The sequence below is a fragment of the Opisthocomus hoazin genome, chromosome W, assembly GCF_030867145.1.
Source record: "Opisthocomus hoazin isolate bOpiHoa1 chromosome W, bOpiHoa1.hap1, whole genome shotgun sequence".
In the NCBI taxonomy this organism is placed as follows: Eukaryota; Metazoa; Chordata; class Aves; order Opisthocomiformes; family Opisthocomidae; genus Opisthocomus; species Opisthocomus hoazin.
Genome location: NC_134453.1, coordinates 47,468,963 through 47,495,137, shown reverse-complemented (window position 1 = coordinate 47,495,137; position 26,175 = coordinate 47,468,963). Strand labels below are relative to the sequence as shown.

Below are 26,175 nucleotides of genomic sequence, written 5' to 3'. Positions count from 1 at the left end.
GAAGAGTTAGAATGTACCCTCAGCAAGTTTGCGGATGACACCAAACTGGGAGGTGTGGTAGATGCACCAGAAGGCTGTGCTGACCAGCGTGACCTGGATAGGCTGGAGAGTTGGGCAGAGAGGAACCTGATGAGGTTCAACAAGGGCAAGTGCAGGGTCCTGCACCTGGGGAGGAACAACCCCATGCACCAGTACAGGCTTGGGGCGCACCAACTGGAGAGCAGCTGTGCGGAGAGGGACCTGGGTGTCCTGGTGGACGACAGGTTAACCATGAGCCAGCAGTGTGCCCTGGCTGCCAAGAAAGCCAATGGGATCCTGGGATGCATCAAGAGGAGTGTGGCCAGCAGGTCGAGGTAGGTTCTCCTTCCCCTCTACACTGCCCTAGTGAGGCCCCATCTGCAGTACTCTGTCCACTTCTGGGCTCCCCAGTTCAAGAAAGATGAAGAGCTACTGGAGAGAGTCCAGCGGAGGGCTACGAGGATGGTGAGGGGACTGGAGCATCTCTGCTACGAGGAAAAGCTGAGGGAGCTGGGCTTGTTCAGCCTGGAGAAGAGAAGGCTGCGAGGGGACCTAATATATGCTTACAAATATCTGCAGGGTGGGTGTCAGGAGCATGGGGCCAAGCTCTTTTCAGTGGTGCCCAGTGACAGGACAAGGGGCAATGGGCACAAACTGAAGCAGAGGAAGTTCCTTCTGAACATGAGGAAGAACTTCTTCCCTCTGAGGGTGACGGAGCCCTGGCCCAGGCTGCCCAGGGAGGTTGTGTATTCTCCTTCTCTGGAGATATTCAAGACCCTCCTGGACAAGGTCCTGTGCAGCCTGCTGTAGGTGACCCTGCTTCGGCAGGAGGGTTGGACTAGATGACCCACAGAGGTCCCTTCCAACCCCTACCATTCTGTGATTTTGTGATTCTGTGTCCTGGGAAGAATATAGGGACCCTTCCCAGAGGTGTACAAATGGGATCAGGAAAGCTAAGGCACAGCTGGAGTTGAATTTGGCAAGGGATGCAAAGAATAATAAGAAGGATTTCTACAGGTATATCAGGCAGTAAAGGAAGGTCAAAGAAAATGTACCCACCCCCAATAAACAAGGCATGTGAACTAGCGACAACCAATGTGGAGAATGCTGAGGTGCTCAACAATATCTTTTGCCTCAGTTTTCAGTGGTAATCTCTTTTCTCACATCTCTCAAGCCCCTGAACCTCAGGGCAGGGACTGAGGGAGCAAAGTCCCTCCCATTGTAGGAGAACATCAGGTTTGAGACCACCTGAGGAACCTGAACATACATAAGTCTATGGGACCTGACAAGATGCATCCAAGGGTCCCGAAGGAACTGGCTGATGTCGTTGTCAAACCACTCTCCATCATATTTGAAAAGTCACGACAATCAGGTGAAGTCCCTGGTGACTGGAAGAAGGCAAACATTGCACTCAGTTATTAAAAAGGATAGGAAGGAGGACCCTGGGAAGTACCGACCTGTCCGCCTCACCTCTGTGCCTGGGAAGATCATTGAACAGGTCCTCCTAGAAGCTATGCTAAGGCACATGGAGGACAGGGAGATGATTTGAGACAGCCAGCATGGCTTCCCCAAGGGCAAGTCCTGCCTGACCAACCTTGTGGCTTTCTATGATGGTGTGACAAGATCAGAGGACAGGGGAAGAGCTATAGATGTCATCTATCTGGAGTTCTGTAAGGCCTTTGACATGGTCGCTCACAACATCCTTCTCTCTAAATTGGAGAAATGTGGATTTGATGGGTGGACTGTTTGGTGGCTAAGGACTTGGTTGGGTGGCTGTGTCCAAAGAGTTTTAGTTGATGTCTCAATGTCCAAGTGGAAACAAGTAACGAGTGTCTCTCAAGGATCCTTTACTGGGACCAGTACTATTTAATATCTTTATCGTAGACATAGATAGTGGGATTGAGTGCACTCTCAGCAAGTTTGCAGATGACACCAAGCTGAGTGGTGCAGTTGATATGCTGGAGGGAAGGGATGCCATTCAGAGGGTCCCTGACAGGCTTGAGGAGTGGGCCCATGGAAACCTCATGAAGTTCAACAAGGCCAAGTGCAAGGTCCTGCATCCAGCGTGCGTCCAACTCTGGGCTCACCAGTGTAAGAATTAGATTATTATATTGCTGAGAGTAGCTCTGCGGAGAAGATGATCTATAAGGTCCCTTCCAACCCAAACCATTCTTTGATTTTTTGTGTCATGGTTTGGTCAGGTTTAGGAGAATTTTCAAGGGGAAGATGTCTCATTTTTAACTTCCAACAATCACACAGTTGTGGTTTTAGGATTTACAGGTATAATCTGTAAGTATTTTTTCAACTTTGTGATTTTTAAGAATAAGTTCTCTGTAAAGAGGTAAAAATAAAAATTGACCAAGAAGTTGATTTTTTTTTTAACCCAGTTATAATTATTCCTAATGTAAAATCTTAAGACATCAATCTTGCACTCATGTAGTGAAAGATGGTAAGTGTCAGGGAAACTGCAGAACTTTCTGCGCTTAGATAAGTTCTTGTTATTGTTTGCCTTTGCTTCAGATCGTGGAAGGAGATGAATGTTTAAACTGGAGCTTCTTATTGTCAGGCTATGATTCCTTGAGAGGCAGTGAACCAACTTAAGAGTGCATTGCTTTTGAAAGAGGAAGCTGCAGCTCCACCCACTCCTTTCCATAGGCATATTTTCTTTGCTTCTATTTTGCTGGCTGCTCTTCAGGCCCTCTATGAGTTGATTTAACTCATTGAAATAGAAAGGGGGGGAAAAAAAGAAAAATTTAGTTTGGAATTGACCTCTGCAGGTTGTCTATTTCCAACCACTTTCACAGAGGAGGTCTATTTAGATCAGGTTGCTCAAGACCTCATTCAGTTGAGTTTTGAACGCCTCCGAGGACAGAGATCCTACAACCTCTCTGGGCAACCTGTTCTAGTATTTAAAAACCTTCATGTTGGGGGGGGGGGGGATACAAAAAATAAAACCCTTTGGATGTAAGGATGTAATTGGAATTTCCCATGTTCCCTTGTCTGACTCTTGTCCTATTGCTCTGTGCCTCTGAGAAGAGTCTAGCTTAGTCTTCTCTGTATCTTCCAGTCAGGTAGTTTCAGACAGCAATAAGATGTCTTCCAAAGTATTCTTTCCCAGGCTGAACAAACCTATTTCTCCCGCTCTTTCCTCATGTACTGTGTTCCAGCCTCCTGATCATCTTGGTGGCCCTCTGCTGGACTTGCTCCATTATATCCATGTGTTTCTTGTCCTGGGGAGCCTAAAACTGGACACAATACTCTGGATGTGGCTTCACCAGTGCCAAACAGAGGGGAAGAATCACTTCCCGGTACCTGCTGGCTGCACTCATACTACTAAAAATAGCCCAGCAAAAGAGGATGAAAAATTTTCTGTCATCTTAGTGAGTTAAGTTAGATTGTGGGTCTGTAAAGCACTAGAATTGGTGCAAGAAGGGAGGATGTTTGTGTGTCCTGGAGTGCAAGGCTTCCTCTTACAGGTGGCTGCCTTGATTTGTTTCAGCCTCACAAGACCTTCCCATTTAGGAGCATGTGTAATAAAACGGTATTCCTTTGAGTCTCCTCTCTCTCTCTCTTTTTTTTTTTTTTATTTTATTTTTGTGGAACTAATATGTTTTTTGGATTCGGAGAATATAGTGTAACCTGGCTGGGTGTCTGTGTCATGCCAAGCCTGTGTTTCAAATTCACATCTGTTACCAGGGTTCTGTTAAGCTGTACTTAAAGTGATCTTACAAACAGTGAGGATAAATACATCTGTCTTACCTGGCAGTGTTATAAAGTCTTCCTTTGTATTGGGGTAATAATTAGTACATGCTACCAGAAGTTAGAACTTGTGCTTGTGAAAGACCTGTAAACATTATTTATTTATTTTTATCCTTGTGGTGGTTATCAGTAATTAGTGAAATAAAATATTATTGATAGTTAATCTTGATATGATTAGCTGTGCTGATTAAAAGTGACTTGAGCATTTACTGTTGGCATTCCAAGTGTTCCTGATGCAAAGAGCTACTGCGTTGTGCTTTATTTCCCTAAGAAAAGCCTAGTTTCAAATGATTATATCTTGAAAATAAGATGGAAGTAAAATTTTTATGACCTGTAATAACAGCTTGCAGCTTTAATGAGGGTTGAATGGATAGGGTAAAAAAAATAATATAGTACTGCCCTCCTTGCATCAAACACAACAAAGTAGTACTCACAACTTTGTGTGGAATATAATCTGTAGTAAATCACTGAACAATAACTTATTATAAACATTTGTTTTGGGAAATACTTAACATGGACAGAATTTGTCAGAGTCTTGAACTTTGGAGGAAAGGAATCCAGGCTACACTTATTTAGTTTTTTTAACATTAGAATGTCTCTTTTTCCAGCAGAGGTCAAAAGTCTCACAAAAAAGCCCTGCTGTGGTCAAATATTTTTCATATAATACAACATTTGAAAAACCTTTCTGAATTGAATGTTTTCTGAAAATGTCTGAAATGATGCTGTAATATTTGTCTTTTCTGCAGCACAGCTTCCCTCTGGAACATGTGTTGAAGGTGCATGGGGGGGATATAAAGCCACCAACTGAAGTCAGAATTGAAGTGGTTTCTTAGTCAATAACTGTTTTGACTTGAAGATAAAATTTTAGAGAATTGTTGCACAGAATATTGCTTATATGGTATTCCCTATAGGTTGACTCTTATTGGTTTAAAAAGCTTTAAGCTTTGACTCTCTTATTTACGCACAGTTCTTTAGATGATTCTTAATCTTCTTTACCATATGGGCTTTGAGATATGGGATGCTTGTAATGGATAGCCCATAAAGCTTTTCAAATCAATACAATTTGTTCATTAATTTCTTTGATGAAAGGTTTTAGAAAGCAAAAAAATTGATATACTGGTATTCGGAACATATTTATGCTGTTGTGTGATATGTATTTAAGCAGATTTCACTGTAGAAAATTCTCTCTCTTCTGGCAGAGCTTTTATCTCAGTTATCAGGCGTGAGACGTTCTGCAGGGCAGCTCAATTCTTCTGGCCCTTCTGCTTCTCAGTTACAGCAGCTGCAGATGCAACTGCAGTTGGAGCGACAGCATGCACAGGCAGCAAGACAACAACTGGAGACTGCACGCAATGCAACTAGACGCACTAACACAAGCAGCATCCCCACTACTCTTACACAATCTACAGCAGCAGCCAATACATCTAACACAGAAAACAATCAGCAGACTATACAGAATTCCCAGTTTCTTCTTATGAGGTAAATTGTTCTGTAGTTTTAACTCTTCTGCCATTTTTTTTCCTTGGTCCAGTTATGGACATAGAGTTCAGTGAAACTACTGCCAGATGTGATAGTGCATGCACTGATAAGTGAAGTGAATGATGTATTGTGCTTTGGGAATCTCTGGGCATTATGTGTGTAGTAATGTATTTTGTGCCATGCTTGCATTTAGAAGTTATCCTGGGGACAAATGAGCACTTAAGGGATGACTAGAGAATTTTAGCAGCCCTTAAAACAAAACCCCTCTGAAGGGAAAGAAACTTCAGAAATAGCTAATTTTTTTTCCTTGAGCCTTAAAATCTACTTGTATGATGTTTTTTGAAGCATCTAGGAACAAGTTTGGTAAATGTCTATATTATTGCATCAGGAGTGCCAGGTGTTGTCAGATCTGTGCATGTCAAAAGAAGTGCAGCAGTAACTAGGTTGTTTCTCAGGGAATGGCTTTCAGATGTTATTCAGCATGCGTCAGTCCAGCTGTTTAGGCAATTAGTGAAAGCCCATTTTATTGATGATACTACTAAGCTTGTCTTCTCTCTTTCTGTGATGCTATGCAGGTTGAATGATCCTAAGATGTCAGAAGCAGAGCGTCAGTCAAAGGAAAGCGAACGGGCAGACCGCAGCTTGTTTGTTCAAGAGCTTCTGCTGTCCACTTTGATGCGGGAAGAAAGTTCCTCCTCAGATGAGGATGAACGGGGAGAGATTGCTGATTTTGGTGCTATGGGCTGTGTAGATATTATGCCTCTAGATGTTGCTTTAGAAAACCTAAATTTAAAAGAGAATAATAGAGGAAATGAGCCTCCTCTTTGATGGCATCCCACTTTGCAGACAATGTCCTCTGTGCTGTATTTGCCAATGAAAGTGGACAACAACTATCTTGGGTTTGTTTTGGTGATTGTAATTTCAGGTCTGTCACTCTTGTTACATTGTGTACATTTCAAAGGAAGAGAGAAAAAATGTATGCGATAATCATTTCCACTTAACCAATTTTTACTTTTAGCAAGTAAATATAGGTTGCAGTGCAGAGAAAAAAGCTCTGCGTCCTGTAGCTTGATGTGCAAAAAGCTCTCCTAATACTCTACATTCAAACTGAAGAGGAAAAAATGAAAAATCTCTAATGAAGCTGCTGTGTGTATTTATGAGTATTAATGAATAAAAATTGCTTGGATGGTTTACCTTGACTACTGCATGATTTTTTTTTTTTTTTTGCAGCGTGCGTGAGTTTTAGTGACCTTGTCATTTAAAAAAAATATAAGTACAAGGAGTACAACTATAAAACCCCAAATTTTCCCATTATTCAAAGGTAATGTGACAAAAAAAAAAAATTAATGTTCACTAGAAGTCTGTAGCCGTGAAGTAGTCTTTGAGTAACACATGACCAATGACCTTTTTATATGCTCTCCCTGCATATTAATGCAAACTCTGCAGTAGGCTATATTTTTGCTTCCAGAGTGTGACATTTTGCTATATTGTGACCACTGTGTTGTCCTGTTAGACATCATATCCCTGTGGAATTGAACTTTGTATTCATCTGTAGGAGACAAAAAACAAGGGCTGCTACTGGAATCTACTACAAAGGGCTTCTGTGTGCCCTAAAACCTAATTTTGTTCACCTTTCTTTAAAGTTTTCCTTTTTCTGTTAAATATACTTTATTTAGGTGTAAATGATTCATATATTCACTGTCAGGGGGGTGTGGGTGTTAACCTGGATTATGTTGTCTTAGTTCTAAGCCTTCACAGTCCTTATAGTTTTGAGTTATTTATGTATTTGCTTCATAGTTTGCAGAGACTCCTTATCATCATGAGAGCTTGAGGATTTGGCTTCCCGGATATCTCCATATGTTACAACTGAATTCTTAATGCTAACATCCTATCAACCTTTATTGGGGTTTTGGGTTATATTTCTGACATAAAAAAAATAAAGCCTTTTTTGAGTCATGTTACCTATTTGCCTATACTGTTAATCCTATAAGGTTTTTTTGTATGGATTGTTATAATAGCAAGGGACAGCAAAGCTTTAGTTATTCAGAGTGTAAAGTTAGCTTATAAAGATAAAAATGCACGCAACTTCTGAAAATTAGGCTTGAAAACCTGATGATGATCCTAAGAGAACTGTGATATGTATGTTAATTTAACAGCAACAAAAGAAGCTACCCCATAGACTGACATTTCAGTTCCATTCTCATTTCTCAGTTCTCAAATTCTGATTGCTTCCATTTAGTACTGTATTAGCATTGTTTTTCTTTTAGTCTTTGCAACAGAAAATGTTTTAAGGGAACTTCTTACACTAGTCTTCTAGTTATCTCAGGAGTTACCCTCAATAAAGATTCATTTTTAATTGATTGTTGAGGATGTTTTAAAAAAAAGAAAAATCAAACTGCAGTCCTTTCGGGACATCTTCTGCACATTACAAAAAGACTCAGTTCAATAAAAAATTTTAAGGGCTGTTGTTCAGTTGATTCTTTGGTGATGATGTATTATCCAGATAGCTGTAGAAGAAATTCTGGAATTAAACTGTTCTTCACAACTGTATGCAAAGGCATTTCATGGCGAAACCCTGGGTGATTTACATAAACACCTTTTAAAAAGTGCATATTCTATGCAGTGCATGTAGCAGTGATTAAGCATGTAATCTTATAGCTTCATAGGTACGTGCACTGAATTTCTAGAAAAGACTTGTTTTAAAATGGTATCTTAGTGAATATTAATTTTTATTTAAAATCTATATATAGCTGATCTATTGAGGATGTTTACATTGCAGGGTTTGCAAACTCCATTCTGCTTTGACATAAAGCACTTGGAAAACCTGCAAACTCTTACTGTCCATGTTTATTATTAGAATCTGAGTATCTGCTGGCTTACATTTAAAATTAAACTTAGTTACTGCATTAACTCCTCTAAGAATCACAAGTGTGTTAGATTTTGTTATGCCAAACAGCGACTGGGAGCGTGTTGTTCTAGCACTCTGCTGATGAGCATTTGCAGAGACTGTTAAGTAAGTCAGCTTGGTCTTTTACCTGCATTCTGTGCTGACTGAAAGCACTGTAGCTGTCCTTAGTGTGATGCTGATATTGAGCTTACAAGTGCTGCAAAAACGATCCCTTTTGGAGAGATAAGGGCATATTCATATATAGAAATGGGAAGAGATGTGAACTTTTTTGAAGCTGCTGGGGAACAAGTCCTGCTTTAGGTGCCTGTGGGTACTTATGTTTAGCATGTATGGTGCAGTTCAGACAATTTGCAACTCTTCTAATCTGATTTAACCAGGTTTTTCATCTGTTTGGTACTGTGCCAGAACCAGATATTTGCATGAGGTGGATGGAACATGGAACAAAATGAAATTGCATTTTAACTTAAACATCTCTGGGCACTTGGAGGTAATCAGTCAAATGAGATGGCCAGGAGGTGAAGTGGTTAACTACATCTTACTAGTATTAGAACTGATTCTGGAGACTGTCAGACCTACTAAACCTCTTAGTAGAAAGCCTTTATGGTTGTCACTACTTCCACTGGGCAGTTTCTTTTGGAAATGAGGCTTTGTTCTTCCCATAGGAGCTTCTCAGTTCTCTCACTTCTATGTTGTTGTTAGCCTTTGCCAGCTTCACCTACTGGAAGCTTTTCTATTTTGTGGGAGTTAAGAGTACTGACTCTGATAGGGTCATTGTTCCTGTTTATTGAGAGGGATAAAGTTATTACTGCTGTAGCAGGGAAAGGACAGTCTGTCCCTTAGCAAATACTTTGGGAAATGAGTGGGGGAAGAAACGTGACATTTGGTCTGGATGAGATTTGGGTCTTGGACAGAAATGTGATGGGTTGCAAACTAAGCATGGGATGTGCTCAGCAGTCTGGGCTCAGCAAACGAAGGTAGTGTTTTCATAGTGATTCTACACAGGAGGGACCAACATGATTGCTTATCTGACATGCAGTGAGGTTGGAAGCGGAACTGTGAGCTTTGGCAGTAGCTCTAACCTGTATATCTCCCTCTGTCTTTGAAAGAAATGAGAGCTTTTTTTTAACTTATCTTGGGTGTGTTATTTAAGGGTGTGGACTCTTACTCACAGATTACTTAAGGACGCTGTAGCTTGCCTCAAAAGCCAAGTGTCTACATGTGCATGCCTTACTGTCTTGGGGCCGCTGTCTGTTCATAGAATCATAGAACAGTTGAGGTTGGAAGGGACCTCTGGAGGTCATCTGGCCCAAGACCCCCGCTCAAGCAGGTCCACCTAGAGCTGGTTACCCAGGATCATGTCCAGATGGCTTTTGAACATCTCCAATGAGGGAGACTCCACAGCCCCCTGGGCAACCTGTTCCAGTGCTCAGTCACCCTCACAATGAAAAAAGTGTTTCCTGATTCTCAGATGGAACCTCCTGTGTTTCAGTTTGTGCCCATTGCCTCTTGTCCTGTCACTGGGCACCATTGAAAAGAGCCTGCTTCTGTCCTCTTTGCACCCTCCCGTCAGGTATTTATATACATTGATGAGATCCCACCCCCCCCCGAGACTTGACTTCTCTAGGCTAAACAGTCCCAGCTCTCTCAGCCTTTCCTCACAGGAGAGATGCTCCAGTCCCTTAATCATCTTTGTGGCCCTTCATTGGACTCTCTTCAGTATGTCCATGTCTCTCTTACACTGAGGAGCCCAGACCTGGACACAGGACTCCAGGTGTGACCTCACCAGTGCTGAGTAGAGGGGAAGGATCACCGCCCTCCACCTGCTAGCAACACTCCTCTTAATGCAGCCCAGGATACTGTTTGCCCTCTTTGTGCAAAGGGCACGTTGCTGACTCATGTTCAACTTGACCCTTTTCTGCCAAGCTGCTTTGCAGCAGGGTGGCTCCCAGCATGTACTGGTGTCTGGAGTTGTTCCTCCCCAGAGGAAGGACCTTGTACTTGCCCCTGTTGATTTTCATGAGATTCCTGTCAGCCCCTTTCTCCAGCCTGTCCAGGTCCCTCTGGATGGCAACACGACCCACAGAATCACAGAATGGTAGGGGTTGGAAGGGACCTCTGTGGGTCATCTAGTCCAACCCCCCTGCCAAAGCAGGGTCACCTACAGTAGGTTGTAGAGGACCTTGTCCAGGCGGGTCTTGAATATCTCCGGAGAAGGAGAATCCACCACCTCCCTGGGCAGCCTGTTCCAGTGCTCCATCACCCTCAGAGGGAAGAAGTTCTTCCTCATGTTCAGACGGAACTTCCTGTGCCTCAGTTTATGCCCATTGCCCCTTGTCCTGTCGCTGGGCACCACTGAAAAGAGCTTGGCCCCATCCTCCTGACACCCACCCTGCAGATATTTGTAAGCATATATTAGGTCCGCTCTCAGCCTTCTCTTCTTCAGGCTGAACAAGCCCAGCTCCCTCAGCCTCTCCTCGTAGCAGAGATGCTCCAGTCCCCTCATCATCCTCGTAGCCCTTCGCTGGACTCTCTCCAGTAGCTCCTCATCTTTCTTGAACTGGGGAGCCCAGAACTGGACACAGTACTCCAGATGAGGCCTCACTAGGGCAGTGTAGAGGGGAAGGAGAACCTCCCTCGACCTGCTGGCCACACTCCTCTTGATGCATCCCAGGATCCCATTGGCCTTCTTGGCAGCCAGGGCACACTGCTGGCTCATGGTTAACCTGTCGTCCACCAGGACACCCAGGTCCCTCTCCGCAGAGCTGCTCTCCAGCAGGTCCACCCCAAGCCTGTACTGGTGCATGGGGTTGTTCCTCCCCAGGTGCAGGACCCTGCATTTGCCTTTGTTGAAACTCATCAGGTTCCTCTCTGCCCAACTCTCCAGCCTGTCCAGGTCACACTGAATGGCAGCACAGCCTTCTGGTGTGTCTGCCACAGCTCCCAGTTTGGTGTCATCAGCAAACTTGCTGAGGGTACATTCTAACTCTTCATCCAGGTCGTTGATGAAGAAGTTGAACAAGACTGGGCCGAGTACTGACCCCTGGGGGACACCATTAGTTACCGGCCTCCAACTAGACTCAGTGCTGCTGATGACATCCCTCTGAGTTCTGCCATTCAGCCAGTTCTCAGTCCACCTCACTGACCACTCATCCAGCCCACACTTCCTGAGCTCTGGTGTATCGACTGATCCTCCCAGTTTTGTGTCATCTGCAAACTTGCTGAGGGTACACTCTGCCCCATCATCCAGGTCATTAATGAAGATTTTGAATGGGACTGGACCCAGTATTGTCCCCTGGGGTACACTGCTAGTCACTGGTGTCCAACTAGAGTTCGTGTCACTCATCACCACAGTCTGGGCCCAGCCATTCAGCCAATTTTCAATCCACCTCACTGTCTGCTCATCCAAGCCACGCTTCATCAGCTTCTATGTGAGTATTTTATGGGAGACAGTGTGAAAAACCTTACTCAAGTCTAGGTAGACAATATCCATCACTCTCCCCTCAACTACCACACCAGTCATTTAATCATAGAAGTTTATCAGTTTCAGTCAGGCATGACATCCCTTTGGTGAATCCATGCTGGCTACTCCCAATTGCCTTCTGGTCCTTCGTGTGTCTGGAAATGGTTTCCAGGAATAGTTGCTCCATCACCTTCCCAGGAATGGAGGTGAGGCTGACTGGCCTGTAGTTCCCGGGGTCCTCCTTCCTGCCCTTCTTGAAGATAGGAGGGACATGTGCTTTCCTCCAGTCCTCAGGCACCTCTCCCAATCACCAAGATTGAGCAAAGATTGTCAAGTGCGGCTCAGCAATGACATCAGCCAGCTCCCTCAGCACTCGTGGGTGCATCCCATCAGGGCCCATGGACTTATGTACGTCCAGGTTGCTTAAGTATTCCCTGAACTGATCCTCTTCCACCAAGGGTACATCTTCCTTGCTCCAGATTTTCCCCCAGTCTCTGGGACCTGGGATTCCTGAAGGCTGGTCTTTCCAGGAAAGACTGAGGTGAAGAAGACATTCAGTACCTGAGCCTTTCCCATGTCTTGTGTCACCAGGTCCCCTGTCTCATCCAGCAGCAGGCCCACATCTTCCTTTTGTCACCTTGTGTACTTAGAAAAGCCCTTCTAATTTGTCTTCGATATCCCTGGCCACATTCAATTCCATTTGGGCTTTGTATTTCCTAACCTTATCCCTGCATGCTCAGACAATGTCTCTGTATTCCTCCTAGGTCACCCATCTGTGGTGGGTGGACCTGGGCTGGCTGCCAGGGGCCCACCAAGACGCTCTATCACTCCTCCAGCTACAGGACAGGGGGAGAAAATACATTGAAAAGATCATGGGTTGAGATAAGGACAGGGAGATCACTCGGCAATTACCGTCACGGGCAAAACAGACTTGACTTGGGGAAATTAATTTAATTTATTGCCGATTAACAACAGAGTAGGACAATGAGAAATAAGAACAAATCTAAAAACACCTTCCCCCCATCCCTCCCTTCTTCCCAGGTTCAACTTCACTCCCAACTCTTCTACCTCCTTTTCCCTCCCTGAGTAGCACAGGGGGACAGAGAATGGGAGTTGCAGTCAGTTCATAATGCATTGTATCTGCTGCTCCTTCCTCCTCACACTCTTCCCCTGCTCCAGCATGGGGTCCCGCCCATGGGAGACAGACCTTCGTGAACTGCTCCAACATCGGTCCATACCACAGGGTACAGTCCTTCAGTAATGGACTGCTCCAACGTTTTTTACCCTTTTTTAAACATGTTACTGTCATGGTTTAGTCCCAGCTGGCAACTAAGTACCATGCAGCCACTCGCTCACTCCTCCCCCCTTCCCCCAGTGGGCTGGGGAGGAGAATTGGAAGAAAAAGGCAAAACCCATGGGCTGGGATAAAGACAGTTTAATAAGACAGCAAATGAAGAGAAAAAATAACAGCAGTAATACTAAAAAGAAAAAATATACAAAGCAAGGGATGCACTGTGCAATTTCTCACCACCCGGAAAACTGATGCCCAGCCTGTCCCTGATCAGCCATCCCTGCCAAATCCTGCAGTTATATACTGAGAATGATGTCATATGGTATCGAATATCCCCTTTGGCTAGTTTGGGTCAGCTGTCCAGGCTGTGTCCCCTCCCAGCCTCTTGTGAAAATTAACTCTATCATCTCAGCTAAAACCAGGACATTATCCACCCTTTATTTTGTACCATCTATGTCATGCCTAGATCTTACTCTTTCCATTTAATCACCGCCACTTTTCCTGCCTTTGAGATATACACACACACACACACAGATATTTCCTTAGTCTGTGGGTTATCCCTCTAAAATGTCCATTGAGTTCATTTAATCCATGACTTTGGGCTCCATCTGTCGTAACAGTCTTTTAGGGCAGGAGAGATGACGTGTGGTGCTGGGTGGTTGCATGCTGCATCTGGAGCTCGTGACTGGTGTATCTGGTGCTGCCCATGCCCACAGTCTGTGGACTGAAGATGTCAATTTCAAGGAAGTTGCTGGGCACCAATTCCTGAAGCCAGGTCTAGTTCCACCACTGCTGCACTTTGCTCGGTTTTATCAAAATTCATCCTTCATTAATTTGGGTGATTCTTACTGTATATACCATTGGTATGGCATATAGCAACTGTAGTAGTAATGACATGGAGTCGCAGGGTTATTTAGCAATTAACATCATACAATTTAATTTACTGGCAATTCTCACCCAAGATCACATCCCCTTGAGGTACACATCGGTCTTCCCCATCCTTCCGCATCACCCACCAAGTGCAACCAGGTCCTTGAGCAAAAGCAATCCCATGGATGGGTTTCCCTTTGCCTGAGGCAGAACTAACCCAGACTGTCTTCCCTAACATATTCCTCATGCACTACAGGGACTTTATCCCCTTCTACTGTATGTGGAAGTTTTGATTGGGCAGGGCCAGCCTGGTTGGTGGATCCCGTGGTGTTAACCAACCAGGTGGCCTTTGCTAAATGTGTATCCCAATTTTTGAAGGTCCCACCTCCCATTGCTCTTAGTGTAGTTTTTAGCAGCCCATTGTATAATTCGCTTTTCCTGGAGGCTGGTGTGTGATAGGGGATGTGACACAACCACTCAATGCCAATGTTCCAGGTGGTGGTATGGAGCACAGGATATGTTTCCAGCCATCCAGTGGTGGCTTCCACCACTGTAAGCACATGGCGCTTGCCTTGATGAGTTTGTGGGAGTGTGTTATAATAAGTTCGCCAGGCCTCCCCATATTTATATTTCAGCCATCGTCCTCCACACTACAGCCTCTTTACCCACTTGGCTTTCTTGATTGCAGCGAATGTTTCACATTCATGGATAACCTGTGCGATGGTGTCCATGGTCAAGTCCATCCCTGAGGTGTCATTGGCCCACCGAGCTATAAATAGTTCACCCTTATGTTGCCAGTCCAGATCCACCCTTAGCATCTTCAATCTTAGCAGCCTGATCCACCTGCTGGTTATTTTGATGCTCCTCAGTGGCCCGACTCTTAGGGATGTGGGCGTCCACGTGACGGACTTTTACAACCAACTGCTCCAGCCGGGCAGCAATATCTTGCCACAATGGGGTAGCCCAGATAGGTTTGCCTCTGCGCTGCCAGTTGCTTTGCTTCCGTTGCTGTAGCCACCCCCACAAGGCATTGGCCACCATCCAGGAGTCGGTGTAAAGATAGAGCACTGGCCACTTCTCTCGACTGGCAATGTCTAAAGCCAGCTGGATGGCTTTCACCTCTGCAAACTGGCTGGACTCACCTTCTCCCTCGGCAGTTTCCACGACTTGTCTTGTAGGACTCCACACAGCAGCCTTCCACCTCCGCTGCTTCCCCACGATGCGACAGGACCCATCCATGAACAGGGGCATATTGCTTCTCATTTTCTGGTAATTTATTATACAGTGGGGTCTCTTCAGCTTGCGTCACCTCCTCCTCTGGTGAGGTTCTGAAATCTTTGCCCATGATCACTTCCAAGATTCCTGGGCGACTGGGGTTTCCCATTCGAGCCCGCTGTGTGATCATTGTGACCCACTTACTCCATGTAGCATCAGTTGCGTGATGTGTAGAGGGGACCTTCCCTTTGATCATCCAGCTCAGCACTGGCAGTCGGACTGCTAAGAGGAGCTGTGCTTCAGTACCAACGATATTTGAAGCAGCTCGAACTTCATATGCTGCCAATATCTCTTTTTCAGTGGGAACATAGCAGACCTCATGTCCTTTATATCCCTGACTCCAAAACCCTAGGGGTCATCATTGAGTCTCCCCTGGTGCTTTCTGCCAGAGATTCCAGGTTGGGCCATTCTCCCCAGCTTCCCTGTAGACCACATTTTTAACATCTTGTCCTGCCTGCACTGGCCCAAGGGCTACTGCATGAACCGTTTCTTGTTTAATTTCTTCAAAGGCTTGTCATTGCTCATGACCCCATTTGAAATCACTCTACTTCCGGGTCACTTGACAGAGAGGGCTTACAATCAGACTGTGATTTGGAATATGTGTTCTCAAAAAACCCACAACACCTAAGAAGACTTGTGTTTCCTTTTCGCTAGTTGGTGGAGACATAGCTGCTATTTTGTTCATCACATCCATTGGGATTTGACGGCGCCCATCCTGCCATTTTAGTCCTAAAACCAGGATGTGCTGTGCAGGTCCCTTGACCTTACTGCATTTTATGGCAAAACCAGCTTTCAGAAGGAATTGAATTATTTTCTCACCTTTCTCAAAAACTTCTTTTGCTGTGTTGCTCCCATGTGTTGGAGCAGCTTATCCTGGAGGCCATCATCAAGCAAGTGGAGGAAAAGAAGGTTATCAGGAATAGTCAGCATGGATTCACCAAGGGGAAATCATGCCTGACCAATCTGATAGCTTTCTACGATGGCATGACAGGCTGGGTAGATGAAGGGAGAGCTGTGAATGTTATCTACCTAGACTTCAGCAAGGCTTTCAACACAGTCTCCCATGATATCCTCCCAGGGAAGCTCAAGAAGCGTGGGCTGGATGAGTGGTCGGTGAAGTGGATTGAGAACTGGCTGAATGGCAGAACTCACAGAATCACAGAATCACAGAATAGTAGGGGTTGGAAGGGACCTCTGTGGGTCATCTAGTCCAACCCTCCTGCCGAAGCAGGGTCACCTACAGCAGGCTGCACAGGACCTTGTCCAGGCGGGTCTTGAATATCTCCAGAGAAGGAGACTCCACAACCTCCCTGGGCAGCCTGTTCCAGTGCTCCGTCACCCTCAGAGGGAAGAAGTTCTTCCTCATGTTCAGACGGAACTTCCTGTGCCTCAGTTTGTGCCCATTGCCCCTTGTCCTGTCACTGGGCACCACTGAAAAGAGCTTGGCCCCATCCTCCTGACACCCACCCTGCAGATATTTATAAGCATTTATTAGGTCCCCTCTCAGCCTTCTCTTCTTCAGGCTGAACAAGCCCAGCTCCCTCAGCCTCTCCTCGTAGGGGAGATGTTCCAGTCCCCTCACCATCCTTGTAGCCCTCCGCTGGACTCTCTCCAGTAGCTCTTCATCTTTCTTGAACTGGGGAGCCCAGAAGTGGACACAGTACTCCAGATGAGGCCTCACTAGGGCAGCGTAGAGGGGAAGGAGAACCTCCCTCGACCTGCTGGCCACACTTCTCCTAATTCACCAAAGGATCCCATTGGCCTTCTTGGCAGCCAGGGCACACTGCTGGCTCATGGTTAACCTGTCGTCCACCAGGACACCCAGGTCCCTCTCCATAGAGCTGTTCTCCAGCAGGTCTGCCCCAAGCCTGTACTGATTCATGGGGTTGTTCCTCCCCAGGTGCAGGACCCTGCACTTGCCCTTGTTGAACCTCATCAGGTTCCTCTCTGCCCAACTCTCCAGCCTATCCAGGTCACGCTGAATGGCAGCACAGCCTTCTGGTGTATCTACCACTCCTCCCAGTTTGGTGTCATCAGCAAACTTGCTGAGGGTACATTCTGACTCTTCATCCAGGTCGTTGATGAAGAAGTTGAACAAGGCTGGGCCCAGTACTGACCCCTGGGGGACACCACTAGTTACCGGCCTCCAACTAGACTCAGTGCTGCTGATGACATCCCTCTGAGTTCTGCCATTCAGCCAGTTCTCTATCCTCCTCACCGACCACTCATCCAGCCCACACTTCCTCAGCTTCCCTGGGAGGATATCATGGGAGACTGTGTCGAAAGCCTTGCTGAAGTCAAGGTAGACAACATCCACGGCTCTCCCTTCGTCTACCCAGCCAGTCATGTCATCGTAGAAAGCTATCAGATTGGTCAGGCATGATTTCCCCTTGGTGAATCCATGCTGACTACTCCTGATAACCTTCTTTTCTTCCACTTGCTTCATGATGGCCTCCAGGATAAGCTGCTCCATCCCCTTTCCCCGGATGGAGGTGAGGCTGACCGGCCTGTAGTTCCCTGGGTCCTCCTTCTTGCCCTTTTTGAAGATTGGAGTGACATTGGCCTTTCTCCAGTCCTCGGGCACCTCTCCTGTCCTCCAGGACCTCTCAAAGATGATGGAGAGTGGCTCAGCAATGACATCCACCAGCTCCCTCAGCACTCGTGGGTGCATTCCATCGGGGCCCATGGATTTGTGGACGTCCAGATCGCTTAAGCGATCCCTCACACAGTCCTCCTCGACCAAGGGAAAGTCGTCCTCTCTGTAGGCTTCTTCTCTTACCTCCGGGGCCTGGGATTCCTGAGGGCCAGTCTTAGCACTGAAGACTGAAGCAAAGAAGGCATTCAGTAGCTCTGCCTTCTCCGCATCCTCCGTCACCAGGACACCCGCCTCATTCAGCAGCAGCCCCACGTTGTCCCTAGCCTTCCTTTTGCTGCTGATGTAGTTGAAGAAGCCCTTCTTGTTGTTTTTGACATCCCTTGCCAGCTTCAATTCCAGGTGAGCCTTCGCCTTCCTCGTCGCATCCCTGCATGCTCTCACCACGTTTCTGTACTCTTCCCGAGTGGCCTGTCCCTCTTTCCACATTCCATGGACCTTTCTCTTCTGCCTGATCTCCGCTAGAAGCTCCTTGTTTAACCATGCAGGTCTCCTGCCTCCTTTGCTAAATTTCTTTCTCAGGGGGATGCATTGCTCCTGTGCATGGAAGAACTGTTGTTTAAAGAGCGACCAGCACTCATGGACCCCCCTGCCTTCGAGAGCCCTGGCCCACGGGATTCCTCCCAGTAGCTCCCTGAAGAGGGCAAAGTCAGCCCTCCTGAGGTCCAGGGTTTTGATCCTGCTTATCGCCCTGCTTCCTCCATGCAGGATCCTGAACTCAAACATTTCATGGTCACTGGAGCCGAGGCTACCTCCAACCTTCACATCCTCCACCAGTCCCTCCTTGTTTGTTAACACGAGGTCCAGCAGCGCGCCTTTCCTTGTTGGTTCCTCCACCACTTGCATCAGAAAGTTATTATAGGTGTTCTGTAGGAACCTCCTGGATTGCGCCTGCCTAGCTGTATGGTCTTCCCAGCTGATGTCAGGGTGGTTGAAGTCCCCCATGAGAACCAGGGCCTGTGACTGTGAGGCTGCTTGCAGCTGCCTGTAGAAGGCCTCATCAACTTCCTCCTCCTGGTCAGGTGGCCTGTAGTATACACCCACCGTGATGTCACCCGTGTGAGCCTGTCCCTTAATTCTAACCCATAAGCTCTCAACTCGTTCCTCATTTGCCCCCGGGCCAAGCTCAATGCATTCCAGTTGCTCCTTCACATACAGAGCAACTCCCCCACCTCTCCTTGTTGGCCTGTCTTTCCTAAAGAGTCTGTAGCCATCTATGACAGCATGCCAGTCATGCGAGTTGTCCCACCACGTTTCTGTGATGGTGACCAAGTCGTAGCCGTCCTGCTGTATAATGGCTTCCAGCTCCTCCTGTTTATTGCCCATGCTACATGCATTGGTATAGACACACTTGAGCTGGGCTGTCAGTCTCACCCCTGACCCTGGCACACCAAGCCTGGGCTCATCCCTAGTGAGCTGGGCAATATCCCCTTCCCCCTTCGAACCTAGTTTAAAGCCCTCTCAATGAGCCCCGCCAGCTCATGGCCAAGAATTCTTTTTCCCCTTTGTGATAGCTGAGTTCCACTTGTTGCCAGCAGGCCCGGTGCTGTGTACACCTCCCCATGATCAAAGAAGCCAAAATTTGACTGATGGCACTAGTCCCTGAGCCACCTGTTAACCAGGTGAGTTTTCCTGCCCCTTTCAGTGCTGTTCCCTGCCACTGATGGGATGGAGGAAAACACCACCTGCGCCCCGACCCCTCAACCAGTCGCCCCAGTGCCCTGAAGTCCCTTTTGATGGCCTTGGGACTTCTCTCTGCGATCTCGTCCCCGCCAACCTGCATTACCAAGAGGGGGTAATAATCAGAAGGCCGCACCAGACCAGGGAGCTTCTTAGCAACATCCCTAACCCGAGCCCCAGGGAGGCAGCAGACTTCCCTGTGGGATGGGTCCGGTCGGCAGATCGGGCCCTCTGTTCCCCTCAGAACGGAATCGCCTATGACAATGACCCTCCTTTTTTTCTTAGCCGAGGCAGTCGTGATACGTGGGGCTGACTGACTTGTCCTGGGCAACCCCCTGGATGGAGCTTCACCTTCACCCACATCCTCTGCGGCCGGTCCCTCACGTTCCAGAGCCCCATGTCTGTTGCTTAAGGGCAACTGGGCAGGTGAGGGAGGCCGGGAGGGGATTCGCTTGCCCCCCCGAGCAGGGACCTGTTTCCATTCCCCCCATCTCTTAGGCCCCCTCTTTCTGCTCGGTGGCAATAGGGTAGGGGGTTCTCTGCTTTCTGTGGAGCCGCCTCCTGCTGCCTCGGCCTCAGGGAGGGCAGGGTGCGGCCCCACCAGTCGATCTCCCTCTCACACTCCCGGATGCTCCTCAGCCTCTCCACGTCCTCCTTCAGCTCTGCCACCAGGCTGAGCAGGTCATTCACCTGCTCGCACCGAACACAGCCGTTGTCTCTGCTGTCCGCCGGTACGAGCGCCAGGCTCAGAGAGCTGGACAGCTGCGTTCTTGCGCGGGGCCTCCGTCTGGGTCCCCACGCTCCTTCTAGCAAGAGCTTTACCACGGGTGGTAACCAGGGCTAGAATATCTCCTGGAAGGGCGATGCGCACTACTTGAGTTGCCAGGAGGGGGGGGCTGCACCCTGCCCGCTCGCCTTCCCCGCGCCAACTGCCGCGCCGCTCCCCGGCTGCCGCGCCGCCTCTGTTTGCCGGCTCTGCTCGCCCGCGCTCCCTGGGAGCTGCTCTTATCCGTGAGGGGGTTTGGCCGCTGTCACACTCGGCTCCGCCCCTGCTGAGTCAGAGCTGCCGCTCCTCGGCACCTCCCGCTTTCCCGCTGGGGGGGGGGGGGCTGGGGTCTCCTCTCGGCGCTTTTTGCCGCCTCGCCGCTGCGGTTTTGCCACCGGAGAAAGGGTCCCTCGGCGCGAGCCTCTGCTCCAGAACCCTTCACCTTCAGTAGCTTCGCCGAAATGTCAAGGTAGACAACATCCATGGCTCTCCCTTCATCTACCCAGCCAGTCATGTCATCGTAGAAAGCTATTAGATTGGTCAGGCATGATTTCCCCTTGGTGAATCCATGCTGACTACTCCTGATAGCCTTCTTTTCTTCCACTTGCTTCATGATGGCCTCCAGGATAAGCTGCTCCATCCCCTTTCCCGGGATGGAGGTGAGGCTGACCGGCCTGTAGTTCCCTGGGTCCTCCTTCTTGCCCTTTTTGAAGATTGGAGTGACATTGGCCTTTCTCCAGTCCTCGGGCACCTCTCCTGTCCTCCAGGACCTCTCAAAGATGATGGAGAGTGGCTCAGCAATGACATCCGCCAGCTCCCTCAGCACTCGTGGGTGCGTTCCATCGGGGCCCATGGATTTGTGGACGTCCAGATCGCTTAAGCGATCCCTCACACAGTCCTCCTCGACCAAGGGAAAGTCATCCTCTTTGTAGGCTTCTTCTCTTACCTCCGGGGCCTGGGATTCCTGAGGGCCAGTCTTAGCACTGAAGACTGAAGCAAAGAAGGCATTCAGTAGCTGAAAACTTGGTGTGCCTGTGTGTGTGTGTGTGGTCGCGACCATGAACGTGTGGTTTTATGTTACAGTGTTTGTATTTCTGTGATCTGATGGATTTATTTGGTTTCTGGGATCTAACGGATTTGTCTGGACTAAGTAACTGTTTTGTGTCTTTTGGTTTGGTAAGTTCTGCAGGTATTGACTATTTCTGGTTTTTGACTTTAGATTGTTGTATTTGGACTCTGATTTATCAAGACTTCGGAAGCATTTGATGCAGCAGGGAATAGATGTGCTGATGTTTGCAGCTTTATGCTTTTATGTACATTAATTTTAGCCTATATAGTTAATGAGTCATAGTTCTAGGTACATTGATCTTAACCTAGGTAATTAATATCGATAGCCAATACTGAATGTTATGGATGTTTGTATATGTGATAAGTATACCTATAACCCAAGTGCAAATTTACTGAGCTCATATTATTGATACACTGCTATTTCGATGCCTGACATGGTGAGATGCATCCCCTCCCACTGACAATAATGATATGTTGTGGTCAAGCGGTACTTTAGTCCCACCATCCACACAGGAAGAAAATTGGATACAAGTAAATCCAGCAAGAAAATTGAATACAAGTAAATCAATCTACACCCATATGCTAGGTAACAGATTTACCATCAGTATGTATCATTCTCAAGTTAATTTAATCTTTCTTTATATCCAGCAGGTTATGGTATGCACTTCACATCTCTATGTCTTCAATTAGCATTTGTGTTCTTATATCTGTTAGTATTGTAGTTTGTGTGGGCCTCTGAAAAAGTGGTAGCAAGCTGAAGACCAAAATTATGTCAGCTCTCATCATCATCAGCAACCTCATCAACTATACCTGGCTTGCTCAAAAAAACAAAAAGGGGGAATTGTGGAGTCCTGGCTGGACGAGAGGGGACATAGTTTGGTGCTGTTGAGCAACCCAGGCTTGGTAATGGAGATAGACCTTGAAAGTAGTAAACATGGAACACTGCTACAGAAGTAGAGTGGCGAACACGGAACGCTGGGCAGAGAAGCAAGCCAGCATTACCACAAAAGTCTTGCAATCCCTGCTAGAAGATCAGAGTAGTCTACGACATGCGGTATTGCAAAATAGAGCCGCAATTGATATTTTACTGCTGGCCCAGGGACATGGCTGTGAAGATTTTGAAGGCATGTGCTGTATGAACTTGTCCGATCATGGTAAGTCCATCCACAAGCAATTACAATGGCTGGAACAGCACGCCAATCAAATACAACAAAACCAGGGATTTTTTGATGGATTGCTCACCTCGCTCTTTGGTAATCTGCCCGCTTGGCTTAACGGTTTAATTATAGAAATTTTGCGCATATGTATCGTGTTACTTGCTGTTGGAATTATAATATGTATTTGCTTTAGCTGTCTTAAAAAGGCTCTCTCCAAGATGGCGAAGCATACCTGGCTTGCTCAAAAACAAAAAGGGGGAATTGTGGAGTCCTGGCTAGATGAGAGGGGACATAGCTTGGTGCGTTGAGCAACCCAGGTTCTGATCCGGAAGTGAGCCTTGGGAGCGGCTGATACGGAACCCTGCTGGGAAGGCAGAGCGACGAGCTCAGGACACTGGAGCAGGGGGAACGTCACCGTTTCCTGCCACACTGTCACTTCCTTCCTGCCACGTTGTTGTTTCCTGCCACAGTACTGTTTTCACTTCGAGATGCAGCTCTGCACCAATCACAACGAGCTGCAGTAGTTTTGCCTATATATGGGTTGGGGTTTTAATCATTCAGATGCTGTAATAGTTTTGCTATATAAACCTTGTTTTGCTGACTAATGAAGGTTGAACGATCATACTCATATTGGGGTCACATCGTTACAACGGATCCGTAACCCACGCCAACAGTTACAGGTACAGAAAAGAAGTACTTTGAGGAAAAGAAAAAGCAAAGCACTAGAGCTGCAATCAGTGGTAGAAGTGCTTGTGGCAGATACTGAAGAAATTAACTGACTAAATTGCTTGGGTATCTATCAGCCAACACAATGTATACAGAAGATTCCAAGACAGATTGTTATTAAAGATATCAATCACATACTGTCATACTCTCTGACAGAACAGACACAAGGACAAAAATGAGTTCAACAGCTATCTCTGAAGTATAATTGACAAGATATCACAACATAAGCTGTTATCTGTGATGGGCAATTTTAGTCATAGAAGCATAGAATGGTTTGGGTTGGAAGGGACCTTCAAGATCATCTAGTTCCAACCCTGCCATGGACAGGGACACCTTTCACTAGACCAGGTTGCTCAAAGCCCCCTCAAACCTAACCTTGAATATTTCCAGGGATGGGGCATCTACCACCTCTCTGGGCAACCTGATCCAGTGTCTCACCACTCTCATCATAAAAAAAGTCTTCCTTGTATCTAATCTAAATATACTCTTTTTTAGTTTAAAATCGTTGCCCCTTGTCCTGTCACTACAGCTTTGGTAAGAAGTCTCTCTCCATCTTTCTTACAAGCTCTCTTTAAGTACTGAAAGGCCACAATAAGGTCTCCCCAAAGCCTTCTCTTCTCCAGGCTGGAACAACCCCTACTCTCTCAGCCTTTCTTCATAGCAAATGCGTTCCATCCCTCTGATCATTTCTGTGGCCCTCCTCTGGACCTGCTCCAACAGATACATGTCTGTCTTGTACTGGGGACCCCAGAGTTGGATGCAATACTCCAGGTGGTGTCTCACCAGAGCCGAGTAGAGGGGCAGAATCACCTCCCTCGACCTGCTGGCCACGCTTCTTTTGATGCAGCCCAGGATACAGTTGACTTTCTGGGATGCAAGTGCACATTGGTGGTTCATGTCAAGCTTTTCATCCCCCAGTACTCCCAAGTCCTTCTTGGCAGGGCTGCTCTCAATCCATTCATCCCCCAGTCTGTATTGATACTGGGTGTTGCCCCGACCCATGTGCAGGACTTGGCCTTGTTGAACTTCATGAGGTCCACATGGGCCCACTCCTCAAACCTGTCAAGGTCCCTCTGGATGGCATCCCTTTCCTCTATCTAATCAACTGCATCACTCAGCTTGGCGTCATCTGCAAACCTTCTGAGAGTGCATTCAATCCCAGTATCTATGTATGTCATTGATGCCACGTTAAGATGTGCAATCAAGAAACAGAAAGGATGATGGGATTGAGAAAGAATAATAGGTTAACAATCACTAACCAAAACACTGAGAGACTACTTTAGCTATGATATATTTTTTACAGGCACCTATTCACTCAAAAGAATGCATTAAAAAACAACATTTCTTGCCAGGTGGCAAAACAGAAAACCATATCTGCAATGACTTCAAATGCATCTCCTTCATACAAGATGAAAGGGTTTCCACCAAACAACAGGCAAGCCAAAAATACAAACCTCCCCTGAAATCTGTGATGGGGGTGGAGGGCAGAGCAGAAAACACAGCACAACCCAGTAAAAAACAGGAAAGAAAAGCAAAACAAGAAATGAACAAGACTAATGTGAACCATTCCAATTTGAGAGTGAGGAGCAGAAGAAAGTGATGACAAGGATAGGGATCCATGGTATTTAATAAATTTGGCAATGTACAGAAATCTAAGACCTATGAGCAGAATATAACTGAAAATTTTCAGCTCAAGTGCTACCTAAGTGCAAGACCTGGAAATTTATTAAAACATTAGACAGGAAATAGGATATCTTCAGGAAAGTGTCTACAAAGATTCTGCTTGAAGGAAAGACAGACTTACACTTCAAATAAGCCTGAGTAATTGCTAACTGAAAGTGTTGGCCATGTTTCATGTGATACTTTAAAGTGCCAATATACAGACTCCCCTAAAAATGCCCACAAACAGAAACCGTCAAAGAAACTACAGTATGCCAGAGAAACATGGAGGATCATTCTTGGCAAGAGAGGGCAAGAGCATTCAACCTCAGTCTGTTTGTGGCTTAGAGAGGAAGATAATAAACTGGTATCTACACTGCATATCCATGATTACACCAGAAACTAAATCAGTGACTAATAATAACAAGAGAAATGGGAAATTACAACAGAGGACACATCCTTCTACAAGATTCCTAAACCTCTTGCTACAGAGGCCTTGATTTCACAAAGAGAAACATGCAGATACTACCTCAAGGAACATTACTTTGGAAAAAAAACCACTTCTGAGTTTATTTCTAGGGAGATACTGCAGAAACCCTACTTTAACTATTTTTCAGAATACATTACAATTACCTTTGACATTTATTATCCTTTTCACCGTGAAACAACTTCAGACACTCTATGTGAGGGCTTTTCTTCTTGAAAATCTGTTGCATGTATTTTGTCACTTTATCCCATGCAATATAAACATTAAGTTTAAAAATGTATTTGTACACAAACATTAGAAAAATTTAAGTGCAAATTAAAACTTATGAATTCAAAAAGCTCACCATAAAAGCTTTTTTTGACAGCCATAGTTCTTTTTAATAAAGGAAAAATGGTTGTTTTCACTACTACTCGACAAATACTGTAATGAAACTTCCATCTTTTTCTTTTTGGAGGCTTTCTACTTTTTCTTTCAACCGTTTGCATTCATAATCTAGTTTATCAGCTTTCTTGGATTCTTCAGATAATCTGTTTTGTAATTCCACTGCCTGTGAGAGCAAGAAGCAGTAATTTGTCTGCAATTACTAACATTAAAAGAAAACATATGAAAGAAAGTAGTTAATGACCATGCACCATGAGGCAAATAAGTGAAATATTTACCTACAGGACAGTCTAAAATTCTTTTCCATCCATTGTTATATGTTTCAGTATAACCAAAAGAATTCAAGCACTAGACCTTAGCACAAATAAAAGAAACAACAAAAAGATTTAAAGTATCTTTAAAAATTTACATACAAGTAAGATTTACAGGAAAAGCTGTATAATCCTATGAACCAAAGAGTTTAGGAACAGTAGAATACTTTCAGAGAAGCCAAAGAAAAGAAAAAACTCTCAAGAAACCTTTTGTCATCTCTTTTTCT

At 46.1% G+C, this 26,175-nt stretch overlaps 2 protein-coding genes across 2 annotated transcripts in view; one reads left to right on the top strand and one right to left on the bottom strand.

Annotated features, from left to right (window-relative positions):
* The window catches only part of LOC142365557 (E3 ubiquitin-protein ligase KCMF1-like), a 101,474-nt gene extending 95,019 nt beyond the window's left edge, over positions 1-6,455 (top strand). Inside the window, exons 6-7 of the mRNA XM_075446426.1 lie at positions 4,977-5,256; positions 5,832-6,455. Coding sequence (XP_075302541.1) covers positions 4,977-5,256; positions 5,832-6,084 — 533 coding nt within the window. The 3' untranslated portion in view covers positions 6,085-6,455. The remainder of the gene's footprint in view (positions 1-4,976; positions 5,257-5,831) is intronic.
* A 144-nt stretch (positions 6,456-6,599) lies between these two features.
* The window catches only part of LOC142365523 (protein Hook homolog 3-like), a 96,328-nt gene continuing 76,752 nt past the window's right edge, over positions 6,600-26,175 (bottom strand). The window contains exons 9-12 of the mRNA XM_075446336.1: positions 25,667-25,803; positions 8,292-8,360; positions 8,029-8,171; positions 6,600-6,805 (exon numbers count right to left, since the gene is read on the bottom strand). Coding sequence (XP_075302451.1) covers positions 6,600-6,805; positions 8,029-8,171; positions 8,292-8,360; positions 25,667-25,803 — 555 coding nt within the window. The remainder of the gene's footprint in view (positions 6,806-8,028; positions 8,172-8,291; positions 8,361-25,666; positions 25,804-26,175) is intronic.